The 12,659-nt window shown below is 41.3% G+C and overlaps 1 protein-coding gene across 2 annotated transcripts in view; it reads left to right on the plus strand.

Moving 5' to 3' along the window:
- KCNH1 (potassium voltage-gated channel subfamily H member 1) overlaps window positions 1–12,659 on the plus strand; it is a 462,687-nt gene that overhangs the window by 123,396 nt on the left and 326,632 nt on the right. For both annotated transcript variants that reach the window (XM_042926295.1, XM_042926297.1), the window contains one exon: window positions 10,247–10,375. In XM_042926295.1, coding sequence (XP_042782229.1) covers window positions 10,247–10,375 — 129 coding nt within the window. The remainder of the gene's footprint in view (window positions 1–10,246; window positions 10,376–12,659) is intronic.

The following is a 12,659-nucleotide window of genomic DNA, read 5'->3' on the forward strand; positions in this document are numbered from 1 at the left end:
CTAAAACATGCAGCATGAAATGCAGATAGTGGTGGTTTCTTCCTAGGAACCTGTTCACCAGCCCTCTCCCCGCCCCCCCCTCCCCCCCCTCCAAATCCCATCCTGTCCTAAGGAATTTAGAAACTTTAAATTATTTATTTAGCCTGGGAATTTTATATTTGCACTGAATTCTGTGCTTTTTTTTTTTTTAACCGCTTTTTTATTGACCTGCTACTCTATGTCAGACACAGGCTTTATGCTAGGGATGTGGTTATGAAAAGACAGACACAGCCTCTGCCTGTACAACAGACGGTACGAAGCCCTAAGTGGTTTTTTATTGTTGTTTGTTTGTTTTTAATATTCATTTATCTTGGGGTGAGTGCAAGTGGGGAAGGAATAGAGAGAGAGGGAGAGAGGATCTGAAGTGGGCTCTGTGCTGACAGGCTGACAGCAGTGAGCCTGATGTGGGGCTTGAACCCACTAACTGTGAGATCATGACTTGAGCCAAAGTCGGATGCTCAATGAACTGAGCCACCTAGGTGCCCCCCTCCTTTTTTTAAATACTTACTTCCTAAGTGTGTGTGTGTGTGTGTGTGTGTGTGTGTGTGTGTGTGTGTGTGTTTTGATGGTGACACCATTTGGAGGAGGTCACTGAACCCTAACTTAGGAGGGCAGGGAAGGAAGTCTCCCTAGCAGACAGGAAATCATGCAGAAACTGAGGGAGGGTGGGAGTTAGGCAGAGGGAAGGGCAAAGAGTAGCCAGGGCTGATGAAAGGCATGTGGTGAGAGCAAGCACTGAAGTTTCAAGAGACCCGAAGCAGGGCTTCTCAGACTTTGACATGCATAAGAAACCACCTGCACACTGCAGTGCTAGTTGTGGTCAGTAGGCCTGTGAAAGGGTCTGAGCCTCTGCTCCTAGGTGATGCCAGTACTGCTGTGCACGTATCACATGCTGCACAGCCAGGACAGAGGGCAGCTATAGTGAAAACTGACCTCCATGCCTACAGGGTGTGTCTCCTGCACGGCTGGATCCCCTGCACCCAGCACAGTGCCTGACACACAGCAAATCTCCCCCCAAACTCATGGAGTAATTACATAAACATATACACTGTAAAGGGGTAACCACTGAGGCTGGAGAGGTTTGGAGGGACCAGGAACATAGGCACATTATAGAGTTTAGAATTCGCCTTAAGAACACTGGTTGAGAAAGAGGATGGGGGTGAGGGGACGTTAAATATATAAGTAGATTTACATTTTATAAAGATGACTCCAGTAGAGTGGGGGAGATGGAATGGAGCATAGGAAACTGGAGGTCGGGGACCCACTTAAGAATGATACCCCCCCTCCCTTGACGAGATGGTTGCGGCCTGCTGGGGGAGGGAGGAAGAGGCAGTTATGAAGGAGAGAGATCCAAGGATGTCTCCTCCAGGACTGGGGAGGACTGAGTGTGGGGACTTCATCATTGGTGCCCACTGACTGGCTCTCCCCTCCGTCTGCTTGGCCCCGGGTGGTGCCCAGGAAGTGGGAAGCACCGCGTTTCCTGTCAGAAACTCTACTTCTGACCTGAGGTAGAACGTGCCCAGTATGTAGCAGAGAGCGCAGTTAAAAGAGGTGCTCTGTGAATGTTTGTTGAGTGACTTTGAAAGGGCTTGGTAGTTACCAAGAAGCAGATGAGTAAAAGAAGCATTTGATTCAGAGAGAGGGTATCAGAGCCGAGGTGGGAGCAGCGTGGGGCTGAACTGACCAGTGATGCCCTCAAGGAGCAGACTGAACAGAAATGGGCGGGAGGAGAGGAGGGAGGAGACAAAATGTCTGGTTCAATAGACTGAAACTCTCAGCATTTTAAAGCAGTGTAGAATCCCACGGGAGAAAAGTCACCCCTGTTGAGATTTTTAGCTGTGAAATGTCATCATCTAGAAGAATTTATATTTTGTTTCTCTGATTTTTAAATTGAATCATTTTTACTATGAGAAACACATGAAGATATGAAGAAAAACAATTGCCCCAAAGACTCAGAGAAATACTACTATGCTATTAACGTTTTGGCGTGTTTAGGTTTTTCTTGCACATGATACATAATTGAGATTTTGATGTGTATTCTTTCTTTCTTTCTTTCTTTCTTTCTTTCTTTCTTTCTTTCTTTCTTTCGCGTGCATGAATTGGGGGAGGGGCAGAGGGAGAGAGAGAATCTCAAGCAGGCTCTACACCCAGCGTGGAGCACAACAGGGGGCTGTGGGATCATGACAGGAGCCGAAATCAAGAGTCGGAAGCTGAACTGACAGACCCACCCAGGCGGCTCTGACGTGTGTACAACTTGAAGTCATACATACATCAATCTTTTATCATAAAAATATCCTCATTAAAATTCCCCATAAATATAATTTAGAAAAGAATTTCGTTAATACTTCTTCCCTTGTTGGATATTTATGAGGCTCTAAACTTTATTAAACACAGTGCCAAAGTGGGTATCTTCATGTAAAGGTATTTATTGACATTCTGAAATATTTCCTAGAAGTTAAGAATTACACTGTCAGAGAATGTGAACTAAGGTTCCTGAGACACTTTGCCAAACAGTGTTTCAGAATTGAACCCATTCCCAAGTTCACTTGCAGATTTTGAGTCTGACTCATTGTACTACACCAGCACTGCAGTATAACTTTCAATTTATCAAATTGCCTACAATTAAATTTTTTTTGTTTAATGAGTATTTTTAATGCTAGTGAGACTGAAGTATTTTTTCCTATTTATCTTCCATTTAAAATGATCATTTCTTTGTTAATTGTTCAGTCTCTTTGCTCATATATTCTATTTAATTCTGGTGATTTTCTTATTGGCTTTTTTAGTAAACTCGTAATGAGTTGCTTTTTTTCCCTCTCTCTCATTCTTTACTAGTATTTGCAAGGACAGCCTTGTAGAAAGAATCTTCTGTTGATAAGCATTAATGTTTGTCCTCCTTTTTAGGAATTGGGAGTAATTAGCAAAAGGCTTCCTGGTGTGCTTTGGAATGAATGTGTGGAATACTATTAAATATCTTCAAGGATGGATTATTTGAAAGATTTCTTTCTATCTGTTGGCCAGCCTGACGAACAAACCCAGTCATTTTAGTAGTGCTATGTGTTTTGTATTGTTACTTCACTCATTCACAGTATGTTGGATAATTTTGTTACATCAATGGCAATCATTAATGAACTCATTCAGTAAATATTTGGGGGGTCGCTCTTGTGCTAGTCACATAGTTTTTCCATTTTTCAAACAAGAAAATCATGAAGTATGAGCTCTGAGTGAAAGCAGGACACTCTGGGTAACTCTCCACAGCATGTGACTGACCTCACAATTTGTGGTGTGGCAGGTGGCCTCATGTTTGAGACTTCTAGATCAGCTTCTCCATTAGAGAAGCTGAGGAAAAGGCTTCTTACTGTGGTTGTGCCAAGCCAGCAGGGAGAAGTTGCCAGCCAAATACTTATTGATTACCTACTGTAGGCCTATGGGTTTGAGCCAAAGAGATCTAGGTATAAGAAACTGACTCTGCCTTTAAGGAGGTTACAATCTAGTTGTGGAGAAATCTAATAGAAAAACCATCATATTTTGCCTAGTTTTCTAATGGATTGTCTTTCATTTATTCAGTGCTAGGAGCTCTTTATATGTAAGGGATATTGATTCAATGTTGAAAAATATTTTTCTTATTTAAACATGTTTTCTTTTTAATTATATTTTTTATACCACTTATAAGTAAAATGAATTTATGTCACTATTTTCCTTTATGGTTCTTTATATATGTTTATATATAAAGCTTTATATGGAGCTTTATATATGTTTAGGAAGCTCTTTTCCTTACCTAAATGATAAAAATATTCTTCCTTTTTTCCTTCTGGTACCTTTATAGCTATGTTAGAATATTTAAAACATTAGGGCGCCTGGGTGGCTCAGTCGGTTAAGCGTCCAACTTTGGCTCAGGTCATGATCTCATGGTCCATGAGTTTGAGCCCTGCATTGGGCTCTGTGCTGACAGCTCAGCTCAGAGCCTGGAGCCTGCTTCAAATTCTGTGTCTCCCTCTCTCTGCTCCTCCCCTGCTCACACTCTTTCTCTATCTCTCAAAAAATAAACATTTAAAAAATTTTAAATTTAAACATTAAATATGTATTTTTATGTATTACGTGACGTAGCAATCTCAATTTATTTTCCACATTGCTTATTCAGTTTTCTCAGTTCTATGTACTAAAGAATTCAGCTCTTCCCTTCTAATTTCAAATGTCCTTTCCTTTTTTTGTGTATTTATTTATTTTGAGAGAGAGAGAGAGAGAGAGAATATGCATGCGAGGGAGGGGCAGAGACAGAGGGAGAGAGAGAATCCCAGTCTCCATGATGTCAGCACAGAGCCCCGTGTGGGGCTTGATCTCATGAACTGTGAGATTGTGACATGAGCTGAAATCAAGAGTTGGACGCTTAACCAACTGAACCACCCAGGGACCCTGAAGTGTTCTTTTCTTCTATGCTAGATTCTCACACATTCATGGGCTTGTTTCTCTCCTCACCTTTTCCAGGAGTCCTTTTGTAACTTATTAGCTATGTGAGTTTGATTAAAATGCTCTCCCACTTGGGTTCCCCATGTTTAAAATTGGGAGATAATGTAGTCGCAATCCATCTCATGGTGGGGCTATGAGAAATAAACCACAATGGGCTCCACTGTAAGCACTCAATGAATTCAATGAATGATATTGTTGTTTTAAAGCCAGTGCCCATGGCTCTTAGTTCCTGTGCAGTTGACCTTTGAACAACGTGGGGTTAGGGGTACCAAACTGTCTCGCAAGTGTGAGTATAACTTTTTTTTTTTTTAAAAAGATTTTGTCAATTCCTTGGGTCTTTTTTTTTTTTAAGCTTATTTATTCATTTAGAGAGAGAGAGAGAGAGAGAGCACGTGGGAGGGACAGAGAGAGACAGGGAAAGAGAGAATCCCAAGCAGGCTCCACAGCATCAGCACAGAGCCCGACAAGGCGCTCAGTCTTACAAACCATGAGATCATGACCTGAGCCAAAATCAAGAGTTGGAGGCTTAACTGACTGAGCCACCCAGGTGCCCCTGGGTGTAACTTTTGACTCACCAAAAGCTTAACTACTAATAGCCTATAGTTGACTGGAAGCCTTATCAATAACCTAAATAGTTAAAACATATTTCGAATGTTTTATGTTCAAAGATTTCTTGACTACTAATAGCCTATAGTTGATTGGAAGCCTTATCAATAACATAAATAGTTAAAACATATTTTGAATGTTATATGTCTTATACACTGTATTTTTAAAGTAAGCTAGAGAAAAGAAAATGTTACAAAAAATCATAATGAAGAGAAAATACATTTACCAAAAAAATACATTTACAGAAAATATATTTACAGAAAAAAAATTGGGGTATAAGTCGATGTGCGCAACTCAAACCTGTTTTGTTCAAGGGTCAGCTGTGGTAGATGGTCCTTGTCACTATTTTTCTTTCAAAAAATTTCAAAGATTTCTTGGCCCTTCTTCTGCTTTATTTTTCTACTTGAATTGAATTTCAATTCATCAACTCCGAGAAAAACAAACAAAAAAAGAACTGAGATTCTGATTGAAATTCCATTAAATTTATATATTAAACAGGGAGGTTTGACATCTTACAAAATTGAATCTTCTCATCTACAAACAATGTAACTCTCTCCATTTATTTAGGCTTTGTGTTTTGCTCTTCAATCAAATTTGAATTATAGTGAGGCTTAAGCATTGATTTTTCTAGCTTTTCCCTCATGTTTGAGAGTGGCCCTCTTTCTCAGAACAGGTAGAGGCAGCTTTGGAGTTTCATTAAACACCTTGAGATACATTCTCTTTTGAGTCATCCAAACACCTCTGTGAGGTGAGATTGAACATTTCAATCTTACCAGCAAAGAATTTAAAAGGAAGGGAGGAACGTATCAGACATGTGTATAGGTTTACTGAATCTAAAGTAATTCTATTATCCCTACTTTGCAAATGAGGAAACCAATTCTAAGAGGTTAAGGTGACATGGCCAAAGTGTACAATAAACTAAGAGATAGGGCTCAAACCCTGGGCTTGGGAATCCCAATCAGATGTTCTAATGGCCAGTAGCCACTGCTTCCCCCTGGTGTTCTCTCATACTCTCTGTATTTGTTATTTATCTCAGTGAAGGTGACCTGAGACCAATTGGTCTGTTTCCTGGGGCAGCCGCCATGCCCTGGTCTAGTTTCTGGATCTATCTGAATGGCTCATGCAGCCATTCCCATGAGCCAGTGATAGTGGCTTGGTCAATTCTGTTGCTGTTGAATATGGCCTGGCTGCCTGATTACAGAGAGTACCTGGGAGGAGGCCCAGGGTAGGAGGAAGCCTGATGGAGGCCAAAAAGTCCCTTGTACATCTGAACCTTGCTGTTTTGTTATCTGACTTCTGGGGTTGAGAATCACTATAGCCAGGTCAAGTTGTCAGGTTCATTACTCCATGACCCAAGGGAGCTAGTAAAGGATGAGAATCACAGAGTGACCAGGAGGAGGGGCCTACCCCGGGGCTGCCCTTCCACTTGCACTTTCAGCCAGGAAAGACCTGCTGTCCCAGCAGCAGCTGCCTTTGCCATCAGCCTTTGCTGTGTTTTTCCTAGATTTGTGCATTGATCTTCCTTTATTTATTATTCACCCTTTGTCCTTTTACAGAAACAGGACATCAAATACTTGCTTTTCTCAATTTTTCCACTGTAGCCACTTGGGTGCAGAGGCAGAATTTTCCTGATTAACCTTATCTTCCTGATTTTGTGACTGTATATGTGAATTTCGTGCATGCATTGCTTCTCTTTATCTTGGTGGAAAGAATCCTACTCCAGAATCTGGGCTCTAGGAGAGATCCCTGGCCTCTGCCTCTGGGAAGCTCCTGAATATCCTTGGGGGCATCCAGAGGGATGGAAGAGAAACTGAGTGGGGCTCCAGCGTCTGGACAGCCTATGTTCACTTGAAGCAACTGTTTCATATATTGAGACTTAGAGTAATGTTTCACTAGTCAAAAATGCTTTGCTTTTATGATTAAAAGGTTGGAATTACTGTTCTGTGCCACCTAGGTGGGACTCATGTTCTCTTTTGAAAGAATTTCAGAAATAAAAATTTAAGCCCATTCTGCTTGCTTTCCTAGATTTTGTAGGGAATGATAATTTGGGAGAGAGTTCTGAATGACTGTGAAGACACTGGAAGTAGGACTTATTTCTTTGAAACTCAGCAGGCATTCTTAGAGTTCCTACCCTTCCAAGGTTGTTGGTTTTCACAACTCTAGAATGGTGCCTCCTGGAGTTGAGCCACGTAATGGCCTAATGGGATCCTATGAAAGCATTGCACTAGATGCCATTTAAATAGGGGTGCAGGGTGATAAGACAGCGGCAGTATTTCAGATATCTTGCTCCAGAGTGGATTATGGTCGAATTAAGGGAAGAGTCCTCAATTGTTAAAGTTGGAAGGGGGCCAACTCATAGCACTTTCTTTCCCTGCCTGTGATCAGAACCAATCAAGAGAGATACAGGAATCAGGCAAATGGAGGTTAAAATATCACTTTTAAGACCAGTAAAGCTGATCCTAGAGAATGTAGTTGATGTCTGTGTTCAAGTAAAGTTTCTAAAAGTGAATTCTAGAATCAGACAGACTTACCCACCTAACACAGGCAGCACTGGAGAACCACAGGCTTCTACCAGTCATCCCCTGCCTTTTTGACTTCTCCCCTTCCATCTATAGAATGGGAATACAGAAAAGAATGCAGATTCATCTCTAAGAATGCAGATGTGGAGAAGTGGGTGAGCTAACATATCCAGTTCTTGACCCCAAAATTACCAACCCAGGGAAAAGACTCAAGAGTTCCTTCGAAAGATGTCTCTCCACGAGGAAACACCGGATCGGGGAATAGGTTTCCTCTCTCAACAAGCCCAACTGATCAGCTTGAGATGAACTCTAAGGCAGTGAATACTGACTATGGGAAGTTTTGGTATGAGATTCATATTTATTTACTGAAAAGAAATGATCAGGATAGCACGTGTTTACTCAGGGAACATTTCTGGAGGAAGCATTGGGCACGGTTTGGTGGAGAAAAGCACACAGCCTTAAACAGATTGACATGTAGAAATGGGGAGAGTCCAAGATGAGCTTGAACTCTAGCAAAATGAAAAAGTCCTCCCAGCATGACTAATACAGTGGGGCTCTCATGATCTGGTTGATATGGGCTAACGTCATCAATCCCAAGAGTCATAAATGGAATATAAAGATTAGATGGCACAGTCCCAACTGGAAAAGTTCACAGGCATTAGGCCCAGCTGACACAGTGTAGTGGATGGCCCATAGGTGGTGGCTGGGAAGGCCGTGGTTCCAAGGATTCCAGCAAGATTGAGGCTTCTGGGGTTAGACCTCACGAGTTGGGCGGGGAGGGGGGGGCTCTCATCTGATTCCTTACTGGTTTGATAAATTCACATTGTTTTCTGGTTTACCATCTGAAAAAACTTGCTTAAGTTTTTTTTGTTTTGTTTTGTTTTTTAGAGCAGAAAGAAAATGGTTTTTTGATTTGTTTGCTTTTTGTCTTACCAGCTAGGATATAATGGAGAGCTGTGGGTGTATAAGTTCACTTGATGTGACACTTTATTCTGAGGTTTCTGTTGCTTAATTGAAAATGGTTTAAAACCCACAGGTTCTGAGCAGGGGACTGGGAGGAATAGTAACAGAGACCTTTCAAAAACAGTAGGGGTTTCGAAGGCCATATTCTTCTTGATTTTGGAATGCTGTATGTGATTTTTGTATGGTGGATTTTTCTTTTGAAACACATTTTTCTTAGGGTGACCTTATAACTATTTGTCTTCTATAAGCATCCAGAAACAGGCAGCCAAAAATTAAGGAAAGGGAAAATGGACAGAGGATTAAAATTAACTATGGATGATTACATAGATAATATCAGGATTTAAAGAAAATATATTCCCATATGATCTATTTGCTGCCTGTTTGTATATTTTATGGTTATTTATACTTCCATATGAATAAGTGGCATAGCTAGTTTTGTAAAGCTAATCTCAATCAGAGACGTCTCTCTGTCCATGTCATAGGATAGAGTTTGCTGTGATTGCCAGCAGAGACCCAGGTACCTCTTGGGGGTTTATTTCCATCTCCAAGATTCAGTGAGTTGTTTGCTTGTTATCTTCTTAAAATAAAATAATATATGTAGAATGCTGAACACCATGCCTTCTCTAATTCTTAACATGGAGAAATACTTATTGTATTTTAACTTGAAAATGGTTATAAAATAGCATGTAAAGTTTTATCCCAGTTATGCAAAATTCGGCCAATAGTTATTATTTCCCAGATGCTGTTTAAGGACCTGGGGTATGAGAACTAGGTAGGGAAGAACCTATCATTTCTTTGTGTCTCATTAATTTTTGCATCAGAGAGTTGATTGGTGTGGCTTGCTGTGATGTCCTCTATAGTCCACCCACCTCTATATGTTCACCCACCTTCTCCTTGTGTAGATTAGGGCAGTGCTTTGGAAGATCTCATTTATCCCCTATTTTCACTCAGGAATAAGGATTGGAAGTTAAAACACATTTGTTGAGCTTCCTAAAGCACTAATATAATCACAGCCTAAAGCCACCTAGAAACCTCCTTTTTGAGGGAGCCTATGCTGGGAGAATCATCGTGGTGGTTCTCCTTCTTCAGTGCGTTGTCACCTGCCCCATTGTATTGGACCTTTTGGATATTTATTTTTGGGAGAGAGACTTAGAAATATACCTTTTTGGCCCATAGTTGATTGAGCATGTGAGTCAAACTGATGGATTCCCAAACTGGATTTTGACAGTAGGGCCTTTTAGCAATGGAAATTGGAGTTTGTGTGGTCTGCTGTCCATGGTTGGCAATGCCCATTGTTGGTCCCTACTGTTTACTTGTCCACTTCATGGTCTAAGGCAAGTATGTAGGTTTCTGTACCTTAGTTCCTTCTGTAAGATCAGGAGGTTCTTGACCCATTTTCTAATCATTTTGCAAGGGTTAAGAGATCTACACTTACAAAATTATTTGAACTAAAGAAAATCCCTGCCAAATAGTCACCATGAAAGTTTTTTATTCCAGCAAGAAGAGGAATTAATGGTATGATATCCCAGCACCTAAAGGAATGAGACCATTCAAAAATGAATTAATATGTGTACCTATTCATTTCCAAGTCTTTATTCCATAGCCCCTCACGTGAAAATGAAAATTACTGACCGACCTTTTGATGTCTCTTTCAGGGACACCTGTGTGGTTCTTTGTGAAAATTGCTCCAATTCGAAATGAACAGGATAAAGTGGTTTTATTTCTTTGCACTTTCAGTGACATAACAGCTTTCAAACAGCCCATTGAGGATGATTCATGTAAAGGTTTGTAATTCTGATTTGTACAAAAACATTTATGCCTTTTTTCCCCCCCTGTGGTGTGTCTCCCATTATGGAGAATTTGAGGTTGCCAAGGCAATCTCTGCACAAAGATCAAGATTTAAACTCAGATTTGTGTTGGGTAAAGCACTGTATCATTCTGGAATGTATTAAGCGGGAGAAGGGGAGGAGGAAAAAAAAACTTTGTTTAGGAAAGCATTTGAATCAATTTTATACCTTTTGTAGCTTAACCCTTTCCAGTAAAGGTTAGACAGAAGAAGGTAGTTGGGCACCTTTGGTATCAGTGGAGTCTTTGTAGGTGTTCCCAGGACAGATCTCAGTCATGTAAATGAGGCAGTCCATGGCCACATTCATCTTACTTGTATATAAACTTTGTTAGATTTGACTGACATCTCTCCCTCTGTGGTTGATGGAGCTATGTCTGTGGCTGGTGAATTCATCGGAAACATGGTATTAATGAGGCCAGGGTCTTGAGTAGCCTTTCCGTATGGGTCGTTTGATCAGCTTGTGACCACAGATTTTAGTGCTCACTTCAGCCATATCACATGCACGTACTGTTTGAATAATACTGGGGGCCAAGGAAGGAAATGGCTCAGGATTTATACAACATGTATATGCTTGAAGAGGTTCCACTAATCAGATGTACAAAAGATGGCTTGTGATTCCCAGAGGTTTGGGATTGGGGGGTGTCACAGCCCTCTCTTCCATCCGTCTTCCCGCATGCACGTGAGACAGTCAGGAGGCCGTCAGCTCTTCTTTTTTGCAGTGCTTCTTGGCTCTGTGGTTGATTTTCCAGCTCTCTCTGAGAACTCTGCTCCTTGTGGTTTCCCAAGATGCAGCAGAGAGATGCTAGAAGGGCCCGGGCAAGAGTGAAACTGACAAAATTGTGATTGTTAAAATGTGCCTTAGAGGAGGAAAGAAAAAGCATTATGTGGGTGCTGAATCCTCTAGCACATGTGGATGCTCACATTTACAGAGTTCAGAGCACAGTCCTGTGTAGACCAGTGCATCCTATTTTTTTAAACTGATATCGATAACCCAGTAAATCGATTTCAGCCTGCCTTTTGATTTTAAGACGACTGCAGATGTCAAGTTTCTCGGCCAGTTCCTCAGCCTCCTGCAGTCTCCTTTTTCTCCTGCAGATCTGTGATTCCCTGATTCCTAGTTTCTGACTTGAAGATTCCTCAGTGCAACAGGGATTACACGGTGATAGACTCACTCATGATTAAGGGTCACCCTTCTGTCCTCCAGAAATGCCATTGGCTTTTTTTAACTGAATAAACTCATAGATCCTGTTTTAAAGGCAGTCAGATATTTTGACATTTGCTTTTGCAAGTTTTCTCTTAAATCTTTGAAGTAACGTGGTTTGGTTGAGTCAGCACACTTGCGTTTCACCACCACTGGAACATTTTTGGGTGACGTGCAAGTATTGTTTAGTAGGAAAGACATACCCAACAGAGAATGTGCCACCTGGGTGTCTGCATTTGGTTCTTATGAAACGTGAAAGAAGAGATAAAAACAGTGACGCGGTGAGGCTCACCTAGGTTTATTTTCCAGGAGTAAAAAATGCTCTACTTCACTTAACCTGCCTCAATGATGCATTTCCTCGCTGATGAGAGTTTTGGTACGTGCACACGCACCCACCTTAGTGCTCCTGGCAGGAACGCTGCTAGTGGATCATCCTTAATGTCTCCTCCAAGACGTGACTTTGTAAGCCTGTACATTTTAAATGCCATGATGGGTATGTTTAGACACTCCCACTTTTATGTCACTGTGGCCCTGGCTGACGTTGATTTGGTAGTCCACTTGGGACAAGGTCAAATTTTATATTAGTCCGTTTACGATAGAAAAGCATGACAGTTCTCCAGGCCTTGTTAGTTGTAAGTCTATAAACTGAAATTCTGGCTGCAAGGATCAAATCTAGGAAAACGCGTTGCTGTGTAGCTGGGTTGTTCTCCTGACTTGACATTTCTTCTTGGATGTGCTCTCACATTGAGAGGTTCTGGCAGGTCCAACTGGGTTTTCAGTACAGCACCTCAGTCAGCAATAAGAGTCTCAGAAGTCTTGCTGACCCAGGCTTGTTTAGAATTCACTTTTGAGATGGAATGGAAGGGTGGATTATCCCAAACCCCAGAAATCCCCAGATAATTGCTCTTTGGCATAGCAGCACAAGATGTTTCCCAACATCAGATTAGTCTTCTTTTTAGTCAACTGTGCTCAAATTGTCTTTAAAGTGACTTTATTTTCTCTAACTTTGGGGCTTGGGAGT

This window comes from Panthera leo, chromosome F3 (genome assembly GCF_018350215.1).
Source record: "Panthera leo isolate Ple1 chromosome F3, P.leo_Ple1_pat1.1, whole genome shotgun sequence".
In the NCBI taxonomy this organism is placed as follows: Eukaryota; Metazoa; Chordata; class Mammalia; order Carnivora; family Felidae; genus Panthera; species Panthera leo.